This window comes from Suricata suricatta, chromosome 9, assembly GCF_006229205.1.
Source record: "Suricata suricatta isolate VVHF042 chromosome 9, meerkat_22Aug2017_6uvM2_HiC, whole genome shotgun sequence".
In the NCBI taxonomy this organism is placed as follows: domain Eukaryota; kingdom Metazoa; phylum Chordata; class Mammalia; order Carnivora; family Herpestidae; genus Suricata; species Suricata suricatta.
Window position 1 is genome coordinate 97,388,215 of NC_043708.1, and position 23,268 is coordinate 97,411,482.

At 41.2% G+C, this 23,268-nt stretch overlaps 1 protein-coding gene across 2 annotated transcripts in view; it reads left to right on the top strand.

The window, feature by feature from the left end:
• The first annotated feature begins 270 nt into the window (after positions 1-270).
• Positions 271-23,268, top strand: part of FAM81A (family with sequence similarity 81 member A) — a 55,230-nt gene continuing 32,232 nt past the window's right edge. Inside the window, exons 1-2 of one of the 2 annotated variants that reach the window (XM_029952084.1) lie at positions 271-317; positions 1,373-1,646. In XM_029952084.1, the coding sequence (XP_029807944.1) occupies positions 271-317; positions 1,373-1,646 (321 nt within the window). Of the gene's footprint in view, positions 347-1,372; positions 1,647-23,268 lie in introns of both variants that reach the window. The other variant, XM_029952085.1, reaches the window with a different exon arrangement.

The following is a 23,268-nucleotide window of genomic DNA, read 5'->3' on the forward strand; positions in this document are numbered from 1 at the left end:
TTAACAGTCTTGTTGATCTGTCTAGCAAGGCTTCGCAGTATTAATTTTGATTTTGCTCAATTATTTTCTCCTTATTCAGAAGCATTTGTTGTTTATTTCATGTATAAGATAGAAGACATTTAATAATATAACTGATTGTTGTGTCAACATAATTTATGATCCACTTAGTAAGTTAATAATAAGCTTTAGACGTCATTTAAATTCCAGATATAAACTGTTAAATAATTTAATGCTTATTTTTTTCAACAGATGTGAATTATTAAAAAGAAAATGGCCCGATGGTGCCCTGTATTTCCTTCTCTCATCACCGAGGAAAGGTATAATATATGGAAAATATGCATCTAAGGTATACTTTTCCTTTCCACCAATCCCATGAGGGCTGCTAGTGGGTGTGATGGTTATTATAAATGAAGGCTTGTGGCTGTTACGTTACCCAAGGATGATTTTGTTCAAGGGCAGGCGAAGTACAGTTGTGTTCCCTCTCCAGCTTCCAGTGTGTAGGATGCTGTTGGCTGCTCAGCGATAGTGAGAAGTGAAGACTTCGTAATAGCCCTGCAGTGCAGCTGTACTTCTGGCCGCTGGTAAAACGCAACTGTGGAGGCCTGGGAAGGTCCCACTAACCCTTTTAAATCAGAAGTTGCAGATTGGGAGGTCCGTAGACCAGAATTGGCTCATGGAAGCACTTTGTGTGGCCTGCATTATCTTACTTTTTACATGACTTGTTAACATTTAAAAGTCAGGTGATTTCACATGCAAGTCTGACTTTCCTGGCTATTCCTAAAATATGAGATGATCTGGAGAAATAGACCCACATTCCCAGATGGTAACTTATGGATGGGGCAGGACTGGGTCTGCCATTAGTGGAGGAATGCTTTCTCCAGGTCTCCAAAGTCCCCTTCCTGTCATATCATCTGTGATGGGCATCACTCATTTATGTTACGTGCTTGACCCTGGTAGGCATTTGAGTTTGTTAGCATGTTAAAAAACTGCTGTAGGGGAGTGGAGAAGGTGGCCGTGTTGGGAGACTTGACTTCAGTAACACAGCTTACTCTGGATAACACAGCTTCAACCCTGGGAGACATCTCAGTGTGCCCAGTTCCACCAGCCTCTTGCTTTTGGTGGTCCTGGAGCCTGCTACTGGCACACGTAATCTCTGAGTGTGATTGTTTAACGATGGTAATCTCTGAGTGTGATTGTTTAACGATGCCCGGCTCACCATGAAAACTCTTTGGGGCATAAACCCTTCCTCAAACCCCGTTTGGCTTGTAGGGATCGATAATTGGCATTTCCTTCTCTGGGAAGTCTGGAATCTGGCTTTGAAAATGACTTTTTTCCCAATTAACAACCCTAGTAATGTGGCTCCCTTGCACAGGCGAGTTAAAACCATGCCGCGACACAGCCAGTCCCTGACCATGGCACCCTACTCATCTGTAAGCCTAGTGGAACAACTGGAAGACAGAATCCTCTGCCACGAGAAAACAACCGCTGCCCTTGTGGAGCACGCCTTCCGGATCAAAGACGACATTGTCAGCAGTTTGCAGAAAATGCAGAACAAAGGGGGAGGTGACCGCTTGGCCAGGCTCTTCCTGGAGGAGCACATCAGAAACATAACTGCCATAGTGAAGCAGCTCAATCGGGATATCGAGGTGAGTAAGGCGTGTGCAGGTCAGGGTGGCTGCTGTCCTTCCCCCCGACCTGCGGGGGGCTCAGCGGGTGGCTTTCTCGCCTGCCAGGCAGTCATGCATTCACACCAAAGCTTCCGGGCTTCTGTGTTCCAGTGTTCACCAAGGAAACCAGCTTGAGCAAATATCCTAATTAAATTTATTTCAGTATTTGATAGCAGTGACTGTCGGTGTCATTTATGTTTAATCTAAATTTACCTTGCTGACTATTAAATCTCTTTGTTTTGTTTGGCTCTCAATGAAGAGGGAGAAGAACTAGTCAAATAGTTTCCCTGTAAAACCCTTCATATTGTCAAAGATAGCTATTAAGTCAATTACTAGGCCAGCCTTTGCTGCTTCAGATTAAATGCTTCTAGGTCGTAATGATTATATATAATTCAGTTTATTACTCAAACAATTTACGCATTTGGATTGCTTCTCAGACCTCCCTTTTATTGCTTTATGTTTTTCTTTGAAATGAGCTCCATAAAAGGCCAGTATTGGCTAAATTTTTAAAATTTGTAAATGTACTGCTATTTATTCAACAATCACAGGGACCACACAATTTAGTTCAGAAGCTTCAGGTTGTTTGGGCCTGGGTTTTAATCACTGAACAGTGTTGATATCCTTCATATGTAATTTTCAAATATATAAATGAAAGATATGTGGATAGATTAAGGAAAACCTTTGCTTCAAGTCATAGATATTGTATCAGACTTATGCTTCCTGAAATTAAGCCTCATTTTTTTCCATGTCAGATTTGTGTTTATTTACTTTTTAACAGCTTTTTTGATATATAATTTATAAGGCACAAAAGTCTACACAGTATGAGTGTACAATTCAGTATTTTTAGAAACTTTATTCAGTTGTGCAACCATCAACACAACTCAGTTGTAGAACATTTCCATCACCCAGAAAATTTCTATAGGTCTCTTTGCCGTCAAACCCTACTTCTACCCCAGACCTAAGCAATCACTAATCGGTTTTCAGTCTCTATAAATGTGTCTTTTATGGACATTCCATATAAATTGAATCTTATGATATAAACTCTGCAACTGGCTTTTTTCACTTAGCATAATCTTTTTGAGGTTGAGCCATGTTCTAGAATGTGTCCGTGTGGGCGTACATCAAAGATCTGGCCAGTGTGGTTCCAGATCACCACAATAAAATGAATGTAGCAATGAAGCAGGTCAAATGAATGTTTTGGTTTCCTAGTGCATATACACTATCCTGTAATCTGTTAAGTGTGCAGTACCATTATGTCAAGAAAATGTATACACCTTAATTTAAAAAGGCTTTATTGTGGGACACCTGGGTGGCTCAGTCGATTAAGCATCGGACTTCAACTCCAGTCACTTCAGCTCGGGTCATGATCTCATGGTTGGTGAGTTCGAGCCCCGTGTTGGGCTCTGTGCTGACAGCTTAGAGCCTAGAGCCTGCTTCGGATTCTCCTTGCTCTCTGCCCCTCCCCCGCTCACTCTCTGTCTCTCTGTCTTTCAAAAGTAAATATACATTAAAAAAACATTTAAAAATACTTTAATGCTAAACAATGCTAACCATCATTTGAGCTTCCTATGAGTTGTAGTCGTTTTGCCTCAGTGTTGATGGCTGCTGACTGCTCAGGGTGGTGGTGGCTAAAGCTGGGGCAGCTGTAGCAATTTCTTAACACAAGACAGTAATGAAGTTTGCCGCATTAATTGGCTCTTGTTTCATGAACGGTTTCTCTGTAGCATGTGATGGTGTTTGATACTATTTTACTCACAGTAGAACTTCTTTCAAAACTTTTATCAACTAGGTTTATATAATATTCTAAATTTTTGTTGTCATTTTAACAGTCTTCATAGCGTCTTCACGGGGGGTAGATTCCATCTCAAGAAAAGACTTTCTTTGCTTACCCATAAGAAGGAGCTCTTCATCTTTTAAAGTTTTATCATGAGACTGCAGCAACTTAGTCTCATCTTCAGGCTCCATTTCTAATTCTAGTTCTCTTGCTGTTTCCACATCTGCACTTACCTTCTCCACTGAAGTCTTAAACCCCTCAGAGTCATCTGTGAGGGTTAGAATCAACTTCTTCCAAGCTCCTGTTCATGTTGATATTTTGATCTCTTCTCATGAAGCACAAATGTTCTTAATAGCATGTAGGATGGTGAATGCTTTCCAGAGGATTCCCAGAAGGAGTTGCTATCTGTGGTAGCTCTAGCCTTATGAAATATAAGTCTTAAATAATGAATGCACTCCTTGGTCCTTGGGCTGCAGAACGGATGTCGTGTGAGCAGGCATGAAAACAACATTCATCTCATTGTTCATCTCCATCAGAGCTCTTGAATGACCAGGTTCACTGTCAGTGAGCGGTCATATTTTCAGAGGAATCTTTTTTTCTCAGCTGCAGATCTTAACAGTGGGCTTGAAATATATTTTGTAAACCATGTTGTAAACAAATGTGCTGTCATCCAGGCTTTGTCATTCCACACTGATAGAGCACAGGCAGAGTAGACTTATCATAATTCTTAAGGGCTCTAGGATTTTCCTAATGATAAAAGAGCATTGGCTTTGACTGAAAGTCACCAGCTGCATTAGCCCCTAACAGAAGAGTCAGCCTGTCCTTTGAAGCCTTGAAGCCAGGCATTGACTTCTCCTCTCTAGCTATGAAAGTTTTGGATGACATCTTCTTTCTATTTCACTCACTCAGACTCTCTATATCATAACAAGGCCATTTGGCTTTCTTACCAATTGTGTATTCATCAGAGTAGCCCTTATAATTTCCTTCAAAAACTTTTCCTTTGTGTTCACAACTTGGCTAACTGTTTGGCACAAGAGGCCTACCTTTTAGCCCATCTTGGCTTTCGACATGCTTTCCTCACCAAGTTTATTCATTTCTAGCCTTTGATTTAATGTGAGAGACATACAACTCTTCCTTTCACTTGAATATTTAGTGGCCATGGCAGGCTTATTCATTGGTCTAATTTCAATACTGTTGTGTCTTAAAGAAAAGAGAGGGAAAGAGATCGAGGAATGGCTGGTTGGTGGAATGGTCAGAACGCACACACATTTATCCATTAAGTTCAGTGTCTTATATGGGCACAGACTGTGGCACACCAAACCAATTACAGTAGTAACATCAAAGATGATCACAGATCACCATAAGAAATATAATAATAACAAAGTTTGAAACATTGTGAGAATTACCAAAATATGACACAGAAACCTGAAGTGAGCAAATGCTGTTGGAAAAATGGTGCTGATAGACTTATTCAACACAGGGTTGCCACAAACCTTCACTTTGTACGAAACTGAAGTGTCTGGGAAGCACAATATAGCAAAGCACAATAACATGAGAGATGCCTATAGTTCATCTCCTTTTATGTCGAAGTAGTATCCTATTGTACGGATAGGCCACATATTGCTTATCCATTCATTAATTGATGGACATTTGGATTATCTCCAGGTTTTAGTTATGTCTCCAGGTTTTAGTTGCTATGAACACTCGCATCTATAAGCCTGTGTGGACATGTCTTCATTTCTCTTGGGTAAATTACTAGGTGTAGAATTGCTGACTGAGTCTAACAGTAGTGTATGTTCAGCTTTTTAAAACACAGCCAAATAATTTTCCAAAGTGGCTATATACATTTTTCAATCTCATCAGCAATATATGAGATTTCTTATTTCTTCACATCCTTGTCAACGCTTGGTATTATCTCTCTCTTTGATTATAGTCATTACAGTGGATGTGTAGCAGTATTCCACTGTAGTTTTCATTTGCGTTTCCCCAGTGACTAAGGATGCTGAGCACCTTTTCATGTGCTTATTGGTCATTTGTATGTCTTCTTTGGTGAAATGTCTTGAGTCTTCTGCCCATTTTTTAACATTAATTTTTAAATTTTTACTATTTATTTATTTTTGAGAGAGAGAGACAGAGTGCAAACAGGGGAGGGGCAGAGAGAGAGGGAGACACAGAATCTGAAGCAGGCTTCAGGCTCTGAGCTGTCAGCACAGAGCCCAACAAGGGGTTTGAACTCATGGACTGTGAGATCATGACCTGAGCCAAAGTCAGATGCTTAACTGACTGAGCCACGCAGGTGCCCCTAAAATTAATTTTTTAATTGTGGGAAGATATTTATTCTCTTAGCCATTCAGCAGGGACATTGAGTACATTCATTGTGTTGTACGCAAGGATCCACGAGTACCCATTTCCAAAACTTTTTAAAATCATCTTAAACAGAAATTCTGTTCCCAGTAAACAACAACTCCCCTTTCCACAGATCTGTCAGCGCCTGCTACCCTCTATTCTACTCTCTGTCTCTATGAATTTGCCTATCCTGGTACACTGTACAAGTAGAATTATACAGTATGTGTCCTTTTGTGTCTGGGTTCTTTCACTTAGCTTAAAGTTGTAGCATATATTAGAACCTATTTATATATATTTTTATAATTTTTTAATGTTTATTTATCTTTGAGAGAGAGGGAGAGAGAGCATGAGCGGAGGAGGGGCAGAGAGAGAGGGGGAGACACAGAATCTGAAGCAGGCTCCAGGCTCTGAGCTGTCAGCACAGAGCCTGACGCAGGGCTCGAACCCCTGAGACATGATATCATGACCTGAGCCAGAGTCGGATGCTCAACCAACTGAGCCACCTAGGCACCCCTAGAACCTATTTTTAAATTGGGTTATTTGTCTTATTACTGAGTTGTAAAAAGTCTTAAGTTAGTCTAGATTCAAGTTCTTATCATAGGTGTGATTTGCAGAGATTTTCTCCCATGCTGGGGCTTATTTTTTCATTTTCCTAATGGTGTCTTTTGAAATGCAATGTTTTAAAAATTTTAATGAAGTGAGCTTACCAGATTTTTTTCTCTTATGGTTTGTACTTTTAGCGTTGTGTCTTAACTGTTTTGCTTAACCCAGGGCCACAAAGGTTTTCTCCTATGTTTTCTCCTTAAGTTTTAGTTTTAATTCTTAACATTTAGGTCTGTGATCCATTTTGAGTTACTGTTTATGTAAACAGTGAAATAAAGGTCTAATTTAATTTTTTTACCCATATGGGTACCCAGGGAAAACTTTTCCCTTTTGTCCCTCTGTTGAAAATCAATTGAACATAAAATAAGTGTTTCTTTTTGGATTCTGTTGATCTGTATGGTTTTTGTATTCCAATTCCACTTTGCCTTGATTATTTCTAGCTTTAGAAAACATTCTGAAATCAGGTACTGGGGCACCTGGGTGGCTCATTCGGTTCAGTGTCTGACTCTGGATTTCGGCTCAGGTCATGATCTCAGTTTGCAAAACAAGCCCTGTGCTGGGCTCTGCTCTGATAGCACAGAGCCTGCTTGGGATTTTCTCTCTCCCTCTCTCTCCCTGTCTCTCACTCTCTGTCTCTCTCTCTGTCTCTCTCTGTCTCTCTCAAAAATAAATAAACATTAAAAAGAGTTTTTAAATTTAAATTGAAAAAAATAGAAATCAGGCAATGTAAGCCCTCCAACTTTGTTATCCTTTTCAAAATCATTTTGGCTTTTCTAGGTCCCTTGCATTTTCATATAAGTTTTAGGATCAGCTTGTCAGTCTCTATGGAAAAGCCTACTGAGTTTTTTTTTTCTAATTACATAATTATTTTAATTATTATATAATTAAGAAAAATTTAAATATGGAGGAGTTCTGTGATACACACTGATAAAAGTAAATCTCTAAGGGAACCCGGGTGACTCAGTATGTTGATCATCCAATTCTTGATTTAGGCTCAGGTCATAGTCCTAGGGTTGTGGGATCAAGCCCTGTGTTGGGCTCTGCATTGAGCATGGGACCTGCTTGGGATTTTCTCTCTCTCTCTCTCTCTCTCTCTCTGTCTCTCTCTTCCCCTCTCTGTCCCTATCCTTATTTGTGCTCTCTAAAATAAAATCAATAAAATAAAATAAAATGTAAATCTCTGTCTTAGTTGCAAGTCTACTGAGACTTTGACAGAAGTTACTTCTAATAAATAGATCAGTTTTGGGAGAATTGTCATCTTTACCTTATTGAGTCATTAATCATTTGAGAGAACAAATTCTTTATTTTTTTCTCTTGCTTTTCTGGTTTCTGTTTAATTGATTTTGACTCTGTGTGATTTCCTTTTTTTCTGCTTGCCTTTATTTAGTTTGCTTTTCTTTTTCTAATTTCTTAAGGTGGAAGCTTTGGTAATTTGTTTGAGATCTTAAGTCTTTTCTGATAATGGTGTTTAAAGCTATCCAGTGTCCTCTCAACCCCGCTTTAGTTGCTTCCCATGACTTTTGCTATGCTGCATTTGTGTTTTTCTTCAGTTGAAATTTGTTATTATTTTTTAAAAGTTTTTAAAGGGGGCGCCTGGATGGCTCAGTTGGTTAAGCATCTGACTTCGGCTCAGGTCATGATCTCACAGTTTGTGGGTTCGAGCCCCCGCGTCAGGCTCTGTGCTGACAGCTCAGAGCCTGGAGCCTGCTTCGGATTCTGTGTCTCCCTCTCTCTCTGACCCTTCCCTGCTTGCGCTGTCTCTCTCTGTCTCTCAAAAAAAAAAAGCATTAAAAAAAAAGACTATTTAAAGTTTTTAAAAGTAATCTCCACACCCAAGATGGGGTTTAAACTCACAACCTTGGGACCAAGAGTCATGTGCTTTACTGACTGAGCCAGCCAGGCACTCCCAGTTGAAAATATTTTTACTTTTCACTTTATTTTTGTAACTTTATTTTTGGCTCATGTGTTATTCAGCAGTGTGTTTTCACTTTCCAGATGTTTGGGGTTTCCCAAAATTTATTTCCTTTGTGGAGCTCTTATTTAATTTCATGTGAGCACAGAACATACTTTTTCTCCTTGATCATTTTGCATTTATTGAGACTCTTGTTCTATCATTTATTTAAATATCCAACTCTTATTGTTGAAAAATCTTTTGCTCCTTTCAATTCTGTTAGTTTTTGCTTCAAGTGTTTTGGGGTTCTGTTGCTCAATACATACGCATTTATAATTATATATATCTTCCTGATATATTGACCTTTTTATCATTATAAAATGTCTCTCTCTGTCTAGGAGTATTTCTCATCTTAAAGTCTATTTTGTTTGATATTAATATAACTATCCCAACTTTTTCATGGCTACTGTGTACATATTTAATTTCATTTTGTGATAATTCTCACTTAGCTTACACCTAAGTGGGGTCCTGATACCACATGGCCACCAACTTCCGCTGTTCATTGAGATCCTCATATACCTTTACTAGGGACAGGAATTCACTCAAAATTGTACCCTAGTTAAAGTACATTTGTCTTCAGGGTTCTAAAATATCTATACTTATGATGTTTAAAGAAAAGGATTATGTGTTTGTTATTCAGGGGACGTGGTGGATCTTTGCTGTTTTGGTGTGTGACGGCATGCACTCCGATTTCTTTTGGTGTACAGACACGTCATTTCCTTTTGGTGTTTACCTTTCTTCCACTGGATATAGACTGGATGGCTGTTCATCGGTTGCCTTATCACCTTTTTAGCTAAAGAGGATTGGAGCCAATAACTCAGGCCAGAGAATTGAGGCTCTCACTCCCTGGAGCTTAAAACCTGAGCAGAGCGATTCACAGAGTGGACATGACTAAAGCATCCTCCCCGCAGCAGCTGTGTGTGCAGGGTACTGGCCAGTATTCCTGCTGCCTGACCCTGGGAGATACCTTTTATGTCCCCTTCAGACTGGATCCCCAGCTGCCCTTTCGGTTGTCCTCTGTCCTCTGTCCTCAGATCTCTCCTCTGATCCTGCCAGTAAATTCCATTTTCCCCCAAGTTAGCCCAGAGGCAAGTTTCCATTGCCTGCAACCAAAGAACTCAAATGACATCAGAAGGGCATAGGAAATTTTAAAGATCCATAGATGATATACATGGTTTTGGAAGGTGATGTTTGTATTTAGATTGATTTTTCCAGTTTTCTGTTTGTGAGCTAAAGCAGTTTTATCCCAGAAGCTGAATAACTTACCAACTCCAAGTTGGTACCTTTACTAAATTGAAGAACCCCAACTTAAAGATGTCAATTTTGAAAAGGGGTAGAGACCCATTAGGGGGCTGACATCCTTGCTGTACCCAGATGTAGAGAGGGAGATAGAGAAAATCAAAGTGGTTGCGGATAAATGAGTTCACTGTTCCATCCCGTAACCAGTGGCAAACAAGTGTTTCATAAAATAAAATAAAATAAAATAAAATAAAATAAAATAAAATAAAATACCACCTCTATGTTTCATGTGAGAAAATAGTATGACCTCTTCATGCTTTTCCATGCCCAGCATGTCCCTAGAGGTATGCAGCTGGGTTCCCTTTGCCCGTGTGGGTAGGGGACAGACTGGAGCCTGGAGCCATACTACTCTGGCAGCACTATTCTCAGGTAAAAGTATAGAGTGTAGCAACTGTGCCCTTAGAAAACTCTGGACTTGGGTTGCCTGCTGGGCACAGTCTGTGGAGCATGTGACTCTTGATCTCGGAGCTGTGAATTCAAGCCCTATGTTGGGCATAGAGCTTACTTAAAAAAATAAAATAAAATTTAAACATTAAACAAAAAAGAAAAGAAAACCCTGGACTTCTTAATTTTTGCTGTCGTCATGAAAGGTGATGGTGCTTTAGCTGCAACTGTGAGGCCCAGGGAATAATTCCATCTTTGGGAGCTGCTATGTATGAATCCAGTGATCAGAACCATTGTAAAACATACAATTTCCAACCTCAGCTGAGCCCTCAATCTTATTTAGTAGTTTTTTTCAGGATAGGAAGACCTCCATGCTAGCTCCTCCTCTGGCTCTAATTCCCTTTCCCTTAAGCTATCCCGAGCACCCAGCGCTTGCCACCGTTACCACAGCGTTGACGGAATAGGACTGGCATTGTTCCTTTACAAGTCTGTTTCCCCAATAGATTGTGAACTCCTCAAAGAGAAAGGAAGCTTGTCTTATTCATCTGTGCATTGTCTGGCACAACGTGTGGAGCCAAATGCCATGAATGCTTATTAAGTGAATAAATGCCCAATTCATAGCGAAGCCAGTTGCGGATTTGCCAGGAGCGTGAAGAGGAGAGGAGACCCTGAGGTTGTCCGTACAGACTGCAACCTGTCAGAGGAGGCGGCCGCGGCTCAGGGAGGGGAGCGACCTGTCTGAGATCTCAAGGCCAGTCAGTGGCAGCTCTGAGACTAAACTCAGATGGGTAAAATCCAAAAATATGCTTTTTCTTTTCTCCTTCACTTTTTGGAAGCTCCTCTAGAACTCTCAAATGAGACAGGTAGTGCTTTTCAACCGTTCTTTGCTTTCTGAATATTCCTACCCTGTCAGGAAGAATTTCTTGATGAAAGTAGGTAATTCTAGCTTTAGTTCATACTGGGTTCTCCATACTGGCCCATCATTCCTTTGATGCAAGTTCATTAAACTGCTTAATTACAGTTATTAGCAAACATCTTTAGGAATCCAGTCATCAGTCATGTAGGATTTTGCTAATTATTTTTAAGGTGTGTTTTTAAAATGTGATTTTTAAACAATTTACAATGCAGTGAATTTTATTTTCATTTCTATCTTTTAAATGATTTTATTTATTTTTATTTTTTTAAATGTTTTTTTTTTTAATTTATTTTTGAGAGACAGAGAGAGCCAGTGTGAGCAGGGGAGGGTCAGAGAGAGGGGGAGGTACAGAATATGAAGCAGTCCTCAGGCTCTGAGCTAGCTGTCAGCACAGAGCCCGATGCAGGGCTCGAACCCACAAACCATGAAATCATGACCTGAGCTGAAGTCAGACGCTCAACCGACTGAGCCACCTAGGCACCCCTATTTTAATTTTTTAATGTTTATTTTTGAGAAAGAGAAAGAAAGAGACAGAGTACAAGTGGGGGAGGGGCAGAGATAGAGGGAGACACTGAATCTGAAGCAGGCTCCAGGCTCTGAGCTGTCAGCATAGAGCCTGACTCGGGGCTCGAACCCACGAACCATGTAGCTCATGACCACATAGCTCATGACCAGAACCGAAGTTGGACGCTTAATCGACTACGCCACCTAGGCACTCAAACTATTTTTTTTTAATGTTTATTTATTCATTTTGAGAGAGAGAGAGAGTGAGAGTGGGGGAGGGTCAGAGAGAGACAGGGAGAGAGAGAGAATCCCAAGCAGACTCTGTGCTGTTAGCACAGAGCCTGATGTGGGACTGCTTGATCCCACTATGAGAACATGACCCAAGCCAAAATCAAGGGTTGGACACTCAATCGACTGAGCCACCCAGCCTCCCTGCAGTGCAGTGAATTTTAAAGTAATTTCAGTTTTGCTGCTTTTCCATCTGAAACACATTGTATATGATGATTATTCTTGCCTTAACCAGACAGCTCTCTTTTCCATTTACATATATTTTTGGATTTGCAGTTTTGCAAATGAAAAGATGATTTCTGTTGTAGAGAGGAAGACCTGAGTAAAATCTGATTCTGATAAAGATTTACTTTGCATGTATGAGCATTTACTTTTTATAACTGGTAATAAGTATACATCATTATAAAGTAGCAGAAGGAAGTTTGGAAATTTAATAGACTCCAATATAAAACACTAATTATATGGTTTTACATATATTATGAGCCTGAGCATGTTTACCCAAACATAACTAAAATTAGGATACTTGATGAGTTATCAGAATTGCCACATTGTAGCCAAAATTTGTTAAAGTAAAATCATGGTGTATATTAAAATTTAAAAAGTACTAAAAAGAAGTCTTTATTTATAAGTACTATGAAACTGGGATGGTGGGTATTATGCCAAGGCAATATTTGCATATTTAAAGCAAAGAAGTGTGAAGATATTCAAAGTGTATTTAAATGATATGAAGGATGTGTTTTGGTAGGTTTCTTTTTTTTTAAAGTAGGCTCTGTGTCCAGTGGGGGGTTGAACTCACAACCCCAAGATCAAGAGTCGCATGCTTTATTGATTGAGCCAGCCAGGCACCCCTTGTCTGTAAATTCTTAATGGATTTCTTCAGTGAATTGCCTGGTTTTAAAATTATTCATATTACTGGTTTACACTTGTTTTTCAGTTCAATAAATAAAAACTTACTGGGTATTTGTTTTATAAAAATCTGTGCCAGGTGATTTTGTATCCCAAAACCAAGGCTGTAGTCATCTCAAGATGCAAAGTTCACTCCAGGCTCCTGATAGAGCTAGTCAAATTTGACATACGTTAATGCTATAGCTTGGCAAATTTGCCTGCTTAAGTCTTTTTGATTCTCTGTCATGAGTTGGGGAGAGGGGCAGAGGGAGAAAGAGAGAGAATGTCAAGCAGACGCCACGCTCAGCATAGAGCCCAACACAGGGCTTGATCCCACAACTCTGGGATCCTGACCTGAGCCGAAATCAAGAGTTGGATGCTAAATGGACTGAACCACCCAGGTGTCCCTAAAAAAAAGTTTCATAATTAAAGGCTCTCGCGCCCTTCCAGAACCCTGTAATTATTGACCATATTTTATCACTAGATTCTAATGTCAAAACAGATGACTCTTGTGTGTTGGTACACAGTAGGTGCTTGATAAATGTTGAAGGAAAGAATTTATTGTGTTAATGCATCCTCACCTATTGTCTCCATTGGCAGTTTGCCTTATGATGTGGAGGATGTCATCAATTATTTATTCCACGGAAACATTCCACAAATAATCATCATCATTATAAATTTAGAGGAGGTAATGTGGTCAACTATGAATTATACACGTCTGGATTATCTGTACTGTTTTTAAGCTTGTGTCAGTCCCTGGAAGCCAACTCCTGATAAGCAGTCTATGCCTTTTGTTGGTGGTAAGCTTCCCCTTCTATGACACTTTGATGGCTTGGGAAGTGGTTGAGACCCCCGTGTCCCCTAAGGTCTTTCACTGTGTCTCTGGCCTTTGGGGAGCCAGGCAATAGGGTCTGGCACCTTGCTGGTTGGAATCTGCAGCGCTACTCCCGGCTTCCATGTGCGCAGGTTTTATGTCTGTCTGACAAGGGGTGGCTTTGACCTAGTTAGGTTATGGGAAGCTGTATCAAGCCCTTACCTATTGACTCAATTACACATAATTTGTTAGTTTAATAATTTGCAAATGGGCTATTGAAGAATTTTTTTTAACTCAAGTGATGAGTGCAGAGTTGGGCCTTATCAGCATATCACAGCAGAGGTGAGGACAATCATGTTAATGTATAGTTGGATGCACAGATGGGAGCTTGGATCAGTGGACAAAGAGAGTATAGGCTGCCAGACTTCATATAGATGGATTTTTAAAGTTTATTTATTTATTTTGAGAAAGAGAATTCCAAGAAGGCGCTGTGCTGTTAATGCAGAGCCTGACACAGGGCTTGAACTCATGAGCGGTGAGATCATGACCAGAATCGACCTCAAGAGTCAGCACTCAACCAGCTGAGACACCCAGGTCCCCCAGACTTCATATATTTTACCTAAAAAGGGAATTCCAGCCTGCAACTGAGTGATCTTGTCCCGTTGGAACAGGTATATCAGCAGAGGAACTTCGGTGATTTTCATCTGTATTAGTTGGGGTTCTCCAGAAAGACAGAACCAATAGGATTTCTATCTATCTATCTATCTATCTATCTATCTATCTATCTATTACAAGGTAACGGTCACATGATTATGCAGACTGAGAAGTCCTACCATCTGCCATCTGCAAGCTGGAGACCCAGGAAAGCCAGTGGTGTAGTCCTAAGTCCTGGGAGCCAGAGAGCTGAGAGTGTAGACTTCAGTCCAAATCTGAAGGCCTGAGCACCAGCAGCACTGAAGGTGGGAGAAGATGCATGTCCCAGCCCAGGCAGAAAGTGAATGGCCTTTCTTCCTCCTTTCTGTTCTACCGTGGCTCTCAAGTGATTGGAAAATGCCTACCCACTTTGGAGAGGGCATTTACCAATTCAAATGCCCTTTTGGAAACACCCTCACAGACACACCAGACATAATGTTTAACCAGCTCTCTGGGTATTCCATGGCTCAGTTAGGTTGACATATAATTAACCATCGCATTATCCATATTCATTTTGTTTTAAGTCTACCCACCAGACATGGCTTGTCCTGTGGCTTGCCTTTAGGGGGGGGGAAGGCAGTGAATTGAATGCAATTTGAGTATTTGTTCGGTTCTGTTGATAGAGGTTTTTCAGTGTAAATGAACAAATTGGTGTTCTCTTGTCTGCTCTTGTCTCTAATGTATTTTAGCTTGTCTGGGTCCATCTTTGAGGACCTGATCACCTCTGGGCACTGGCTAAATGTAATCTCTAAGACTTGATTGTGCAAGACCAAGTCCTGGAAAATGAAGCTAAATTAATTGGTGTCCATTGAGAGCCAGGCCTCATTAGAAGCGGTGGGGCTATAGTAGTGACCCAGACATGCAGGGCCCCTGCTGCATGTTCTAGTGTGGTTTACAACCAGTAAACACTAAGTAACCAAGCTGATGTCAGCTTCAGTCTAGTGATCTGGTGAGATAATTTGAAAGAGAGTATGGGGCTATTTTAGGAAGAAGGTGGGTTAGGTGACATGTGAACTGAGACTTTAGTGACAGGAGGGGCCAGCTGATGGGACGTCTGGGTGGCTCAGTTGGTTAAGTGTTTAACTCTTGATTTTGGCTCAGGTCATGATCTCTTGGTTTGAGGGATTGAGCCCCGTGTCGGGCTACATGCTGACATTGTGGAAACTGCTTGGGATCCTCTCTCTCCCTCTTTCTCTGCCCCGCCCCTCCTCATATTTGCACACATTCTTTCACCCTAAATAAATAAACTTAAAAGAAAAAGAAAAGGACGGGGCAGCTGAGCCAAGGTGGTGGTATAGGCAGAGAAGACACACAGGGATGAGAAAATTCCAGAGAGAGGAAGCTGCAGGTTCCAAGACCACAAGCAGAAAGAAGCGTGGCATGGGACTGGAGTGTCAGGGAATGAGTGGAGGCAGGTGGTGGGGTGTGTGGGAATAGGACCAGATCATTAGCTTGGAAGGTTATGATGGGAAGTTTGGAGTTTGGAAATGGGAAGCCATTATTTAATTTTAAGCAAAGGAATTTAATCAATACACTTGGTGCTGGGGATGTATCAGTGAATAAACCAGATAAAAACCCTCGCTCTCCTGTTGCTTACAGACTGATTTGTGTTTCAGAAAGATCACTCTGGCTGCTCCATGGGGAAGGGGTTGTATGGGAGCAAGAATGGAGGCAGGGAGATGGGTTCGTGGCTGCCGTGGCAGTTCACTAGCAAGGTGGTTTGGATTCGGGGAGTCCCAGAGGAGATGGGGCAAAGTGGATGGGTCATGGATCTGTCCTGGAGGTAGACCCTACGGGACTTCTGGCACCTTGGAGGCAGAGAGACTTCGTTCAGGATGTGGCAAGTTGTAGGGACCTCTTGAATGTCTATATGGAAATGCCAAGAAGGCGGTTGATATGAAGCTGGAACTCTGGGACGTTTTAAGTCCTACTGTGAAGATGAAACAGCCACCGAGGGAGATACTATCTGATGAGGCCCTGACCTGCTGCAGTCAGGCCCTTCTCTGGGTGATACTGGAGTTACACTTTGGTTTCCAAGTCCTCACAAATCTGGGAAGAGCTGGAGAAGGAGAAACAAGCAGAATTGTTTCCGTCCTAGTCCTTCCTCGGCAATCCTAGCTTGTCTGGGTGGGAGAGGTGCAGGGCGCATGGGTCCTCCTCATCCTTGGAAGACAGCATGATCCAGCGCTGTGGGCTCACACAGCAATGCCTTTCCTACTGTCTTTGGAGAGGGAGCTTTTGTAAAGATAGAAAAAATAAATGAAGACTTGGGACATCATATTTTCTTTTTCTTTAAATCTTTTTCCTAATGTTTGTTTACTTTAGAGAGAGAGAGAGAGAGAGAGAGAGAGAAAGAGAGACAGAGCCTGAGCTGGGGAGGGGCAGAGAGACGAAGACACAGAATCCAAAGCAGGCTACAGGCTCTGAGCTTTGAACACAGAGCCCAATGCAGGACTCGAACCACAAGCTGTGAGATCATGACCTGAGCTGATGTGTAACCAACTGAGCCACCCAGGCATCCTGGGACTTCACTTTTTCAGTGTCTCTTTGCTCTGTGAAACATATTCTTGTATGGTTTTAGGGCATGCACTTGCCACCCAGTAGTCTTTGCTGGTGCAGCTGAGCCCTCCTGTGGGCAGCCCTGGGGCACAGTGCAGGGTGAGCATGCAGAAAAGAGTTCCTTGCATTGAATTGACAGTAATGAGTGCCCATGATAGAGCAAGGGTGTAACCTTTTTAAAGTAAACATATCATTTTGCTGCATTGTTCCAAAATGACAAATTAGGGAACATTACTGGCTGTACAGAGGGTTTGTTTTTCTAAGGCTTCACCATAGAATTCTCAAATACGCTCTGTTTTCTCATAACTTTTCAGTAGCATGAATATTGTATTAAGTTTTGATGAAATGCTTTCCTGTATAATTCAAAGAGATCACTTCTAATACAATGACTTACCCATCTGCTTAAGAATTCTGAAAGTTAAGTGGGCATTTCCTAATTATAAGCATTAAAACACACACATTCACACACAGTTTTTTTGGCTATAAAAATAATGTAAGGCCCCTGTGGAAAATATAAAGAGAAGCAAACATAATCCCACTCTAGAGAATAGCACAGTGTTAATATTCCAGTATTATTTTTATGCGTATCTTATACATAGCAGGAATCATGCTGTATATTTATTTTGTGCCCTTTCTTTTTGCTTGATATTAAACTGTATGCATTTTCTCTTATTTTCATTTTATTATTTATTATTTTTATTTTTTATTATTTTTTTAATTTTTTAAATGTTTCTATTGAGAGAGAGAGAGAACCAGTATGAGTGGGGGAGGGGCAGAGAGAATCCCAAGCAGGCTCTGCACTGCCAGCACAGAGCCTGACACAGGGCTTGATCTCACCGACTGTGAGATTATGACCTGAGCTGAAAGCAGTGGATTTAACTGACTGAGCCGCCCAGGTGCCCCATTTTCCCTTATTTTTAAAAGCTCTCCATGAACTTCTTACCAGTTGTGTAATAATGTATAGATACCTTGGAATATACTTGGTGTATCTTACTAGGAAGATATTTTTGTGTATATATTGTTACCATCTAATTATTTCCTTGAAGATTAATTTCAATAGCTAGAGTTACTGGGTCAAAGGTTATGAACCTTGTGAGTATATTTTGAGGGCTCATGTTCTAGAAAGATGTATCAGGAAGGGCCAACTGTGCCTTTTTAATATTGATATGCTATTTTAGTATTATAAGTTTAAAACATTTGCTTTTTTAATTTATGAAAATGATATGATTTTTAATTTTTAAATAGACCTTAGTAGAGGCAGTTTAGGTTCACAGCAAGATTGAGCAGAAAGCACAGAGTTCCCAGATGCTCTGTTCCCCAGTGTCCCCCATTATCAATATCCACGCCACAGTGTTGCATTCTCATGATATAACTTTTATTTTCCATTTCTTTGCTTACTAGAAAGACTGAACCTTTTAAAAACTGTGTGAATTATTTTTAGCTCCTCTTTTATGGGTTCTTCATTTCATGGGCTTAGTGATTTCTTGATTGAGAGACAACTCAGAGGAAATACGGTTGGATATAGCCTTTGTCATTGGTACAGCATCTGATGCAGTGTTTCTCCAGGGGTGCTCTGTGGACCTTGAACATCCACTTTTCTGGCCCATTCCTTAGCTTTGGCTTTCTGGGGGTGGGGCCCAGGGATGTGTGTATTTAACAAGCCACCTGGCGATTCTTATGCACGCTAAAGATGTTTAAGAGCCCCCGGTCTTAAACCTTATTAAAAACAAAGGTTTGAAGCATTACATACAAAAACTACCTACTCCTTTCTATAAACTATAACAAATAAGTGTTACCTCCTATTAAAAGAGAGAACACCAGCGCCTTTTCATCAGTGGGAGAGTGTCAGAACCAGATTAGTCAGATCTGAACGTTTCTTACAAGAATGTGTTCAGATGACTAACGTTTTGTCATTCACAGGTACTGTAGCTGGTTTGCATTCTTCTTAATAGAGCCGCTTCATTCAGAAAAAGCTGGGAACTATAGCAGATAACAGATAGGCCTGGCAGTTCCGAATTCCTTCAGTGAAACATTCTTTTTACTGTCACTGTCTCTCCATCTATAGTGGCTCCAACCAGGTTTCCAATAAGGAAAACACAAAATCCTCATATTTGCTCATTTCTGTTTTTTACCAGAAAGTGTGAAAATCCTAAAAAAAAAAATGTATGTAAGTGCAGTTGTCTGCATACTCTAAAAAGAATAGTTGAGAAAAGGCAACACAAAGACCATTTATGTACATGTCTGTATACAAGCCTGTATGTCATGCCGCGCTCACTGCAAACGTGGCTACCGTCTGTCACCGTGCAGCGCCCTTACGGCATCACTGACTGTTCCCTGTGCTGGGACTTACTGGTCCCGTAACTGGAACCCTGTACCTCCCTCCCCTCTTTTTACCCATCCCCCCATCTCCTTCCACTGTGGCAGCCATCAGTTTGTTCTTATTTACAGGTCTAAAATTTCTGCTTTTTGTTTGTTCATTTGTTTTGTTTTTCTACTGGGAAGACCCAGTGAGAAGGAAGCCATCAGCAAGCCAGGGAAAGGGCCCCTCTAGAACGTGACCGTGCTGGTACCGTGATCCCAGACTTCCCAGCCTTAGAACCTCGAGAAATAGATGTTTATTATTTATAAGTCATCCAGTCTGTAGTATTTTGTTCTTGTAGCCCCATCTGACTAAGATAGGACACTTATAAAATCTGGGTACAACATAAAATTTCTTCCTTGAACTTAACATTTTAAAAATTCGGTAGAAAAACTAGAGGCAAGGATGATTACTTTTATGACTTCAATTAGTTGCCCCCAAGACAGAATAGAAGAGAGAAAAATATCAGAGCCAAATACAAAGAGAGAGAAACCATGAGGGAAAATATAGAAGACTCAGGGAGGGGAGCGGCACAGATCTAGGGCACCCAGCATGTGAATAGTTGGAGTTCCAGAAGGAGACAAAGAAACAGATGGAGAAAAAAACATAAGCTACATAGAAGAAGAATCTGAGACCACAGATTGAAAAATTCACTGAGGTCCAGGTAGAATTGAATTTTTTTTAAGTCCACAGTTAGGTACATTCTGATAAAATCGAACTCCAGAGTAGAAAAATAAAATCTCACAAGCTTCTAGGCGTAAGGAGCTGAGAGGAACTTACAGAGGAAGAAGCACCAGATTTTTATCAGTTCAGTGGGAGGAAAGGCCTTGAAGTCAAGAATTTCATAACCTTTCAGTTTGTCCGCAGCCTTTGGGGTGAGGGAAGGAGAGTTATCAACATGGCAGGATTTAGAGAGTCTTTCATCCAAGCGCCTGATCTGAGGAAATAGTTAGGGAGTCTACACAGAGACCCTAAGACAGGGGAAAATGAAAAGGAAGACCACAAAGGTCATCAATGATCCATAAAAAAAATACCCATATTATTTCATGTAAGCAGAGCTGAGGAATGCCTGAGACTGGGTAACAGAAGTGCCAAAAAAAGGAAGAAAGATTATTGAAATAAAAGTTATATTTTATAAGCAAAAATTTTAGTTACAGCCCAACCAGAAGTACCAAGTTATTTTAGCAAAGTAGTTGAGTGGGGCGCCTGGGTGACTCAGTTGGTTAAGCAAAGTGTAGTTGGGGGTGCGGGAAGGGCAAGAGGGGAGAAAAATAAAATCCTTCCTGATAAACCAGCTGGGCTGGAGGGTGAAGGAGGGTAGGTGTGGCGTATGCTGAGTGTGTCACGGGGAGGACGGGGAGCCGTGCAGGAACTGAGCCTGGAGTGGACGTGTGTGGCTATGGACGCGGGGAAGGGAGCGTTCATGGAATAGCACTGTCCAGGAGCATTCCCCAGCCAACAAGGGGAGGCGGGACACTGAATGGGAACCTGGTTAAACCCATCGAAATAAGGAAAAGGAGCAAGGAGACAACAAGAAGCTGCATAAATTGTAAATATAAAGTGAGATAAAAGGTCAAATGAAAACACAAAGCGGTGTAGTGAGGGTCATGACTGAGAGGTAGCACAGCCTGTGGAGCGGACAGGCTTTGGACAAGCTACTCAGTAGCTCAGAGAGTCCCCTCCTGTGAAAGGGGCATAATGATAGCACCTGCTTCAGAGGGCGTTGTGAGGATGAAACCAGTTAATGTCCGTACAGCACTCACACCAGTGCCTGCTACGCAGTTAGACCCAGCAAGTGTTTGCTGTGTTATTTATAAAGTATGTTCACAATGTTAATGTTAGGTAAGATGAAACAGCATTAAATCAGGGTGCTTGGGTGGCTCAGTCGGATAAGCATCTGACTTCAGCTGAGGTGGTGATCTCATGGTTTATGGGTTTAGGGTGACAGTGTGGAGCCTGCTTGGGATTCTCTCTCCCTCTCTCTGCCCCTCCCCCATGCACTCTCACACACACTCTTTTCAAAATAAATAAATAAACATTAAAAAAAAGTCACGAGGGGCACCTGGGTGGCTCAGTTGGTTAAACATCTAGCTTCAGGTCATGATCTCACATTCGTCGGTTTGGGCCCCGCATCAGGCTCTGTGCTGACAGCTCAGAGCTTGAAGCCTGCTTTGGATTCTGTGTCTCCTGCTCTCTCTCTGTCTCTCTCTCTGTCTCTCTCTCAAAAACAAATAGACAAAAAAAGGCACTAAATCAGAAGCACTACATTATTGTGTAGTGGTTATGGTCACTTTTGTCACAAAGCTGTATGTGCCAAATAAAATGGTAACTAAATAAAATGAAAAGTGTTAAAAATGAAAGGAGAACTGATGAAAATATTTTACAGTGGAGAAATTCATAAAACCTCTTTCCTAGATGGAGCGATCTGCTAGACAAAAATAAATAAGATCTAGAGAAAATGAATAATGGAGTCAACAAACTTAAATCTAACAGATGACATTGAACCTTTTGTTCCTCGAATATTTTTTTTTTGCATGGAGCATTTAATAAACATTGCCACAATGCATACCCTAATACATTAAAAAATTAAATACATTCCAGACCATATTTGTGATCCTAAGCCAATAAACTAGAAATAAATAATGAAAATGATAGGGCACCTGCTTGGCTCAGTTGGTAGAACGTGTGATTCTTGATCTTGGGGTTTTGAGTTCGAGCCCCACATTGGGTATAGAGATTACTTAGAAATAAAATCTTAAAATAAACAAATAAAAATAACCAAAACACTTAACTGCTTGAAAATGAGGAAACACAACTCTAAGTAATCCTTAGATACCTAAATATCAAAAGATCAAAGAGGAACTCAAAATGGAAATTAAAAAAAAGTTTTTTATTTTTTACATTTATTTATTTTTGAGAGACAGATGTAAACGGGAGGGACAGAGAGAGAAAGAGACAGAATCCAAAGCAGGCTCCAGGCTCTGAGCTTGCTGTCAGCATGGAGCCTGACGCGGGGCTCCAACCCATGAACCATGAGATCATGACCTGAGCCGAAGTCAGACACTTAACCGACTGAGCCACCCAGGCACCCCTCAAAATGGAAATTAAAACTGTAATAAGGAAAGCACTTCACACACAGAAAATACTATTCTTAAAAAAAAGTATTATTAAGGAACATATAATATAAATAAAAGAACTTAGTACTCCTCTTTTCAAATTACTAAAAGAAAGAATAAGCCCAAAAGAAAAGCAAGAAAAATTTAAAAATACTTATGCTGACATTAACCAAATAGATGAGAAATTTTAAATGGTTGAAATGAAATGGATGTAAGAAATCAAGAGCTTTTTCTTTGCAAAGGGGAGAGAAGGGGGTGTTGGTGAGGGGACTGTGAGGGACACAGTGAGAGTGGAGGAAGAGGGGATGGAGAGGAAGCCATGTGCAAAAATTAAGGAAATATTCAGAAGAAACTTTGGTCTCCTGTGATCTAGGACCCCTGGTTCTCCTGTCTCTCTCACGTTTCCATGCATCCTCTTCCCTGTTTCTGGCAGGCAGCTTTGCAGAGTGGATCCAGGGTCGGCTCTGAGGGCAGGCTGCAGGGTCAGTCCTGACTGGTCACTTGCCGGCGGTGTGACTTTGGGGGCATCATTTCATCCCGAAACACTGGCGACCCTAAGAGTGTGGATATGGTGCGTGGCAGCATGCAGGGCAGCACTGGCCCCTCTATCTGGTACATGCTCAGGAAACACCAGGGGTGACCTCAGCGTCTCCGCCACTCCCCGGAGACGTCCCAGGATGGCCGTTCCACGAGGCCATGCTGTGTCAGGGCACTGCTTTCGTTGACTGTCTTTCCAAGAAACCCCGTTCTGTTGTTCCAGCATCAGTAGTGTTGTCAAATAAGCACAGAGGAGGTCGACCAGCATTGGCTGTCTTTGCTCTATGCGGGACATTACAAGTGCTTTCTGTGCACTGTCTCACGAAACATTTAGTGCCCCTTAAGAGTACCGTCACCATTACTGTTAACAGTTGAGGAAAAAGAAGCTCAGAGAACTTTACACACTTACCCAGGATCACACAGCTAGAGGAACTGAATTTGGACCTGTTTGATACTCCCTGCCCATCCCTGTCCTTGCTTGGTGTTGATTTATTACTTCCTGGTCGATTTGGGGAGTGTTGACCTAGAGCAAGAAGTATCAAAAAACAGCCTGGAGTGGTGGAAAGAGTGCTG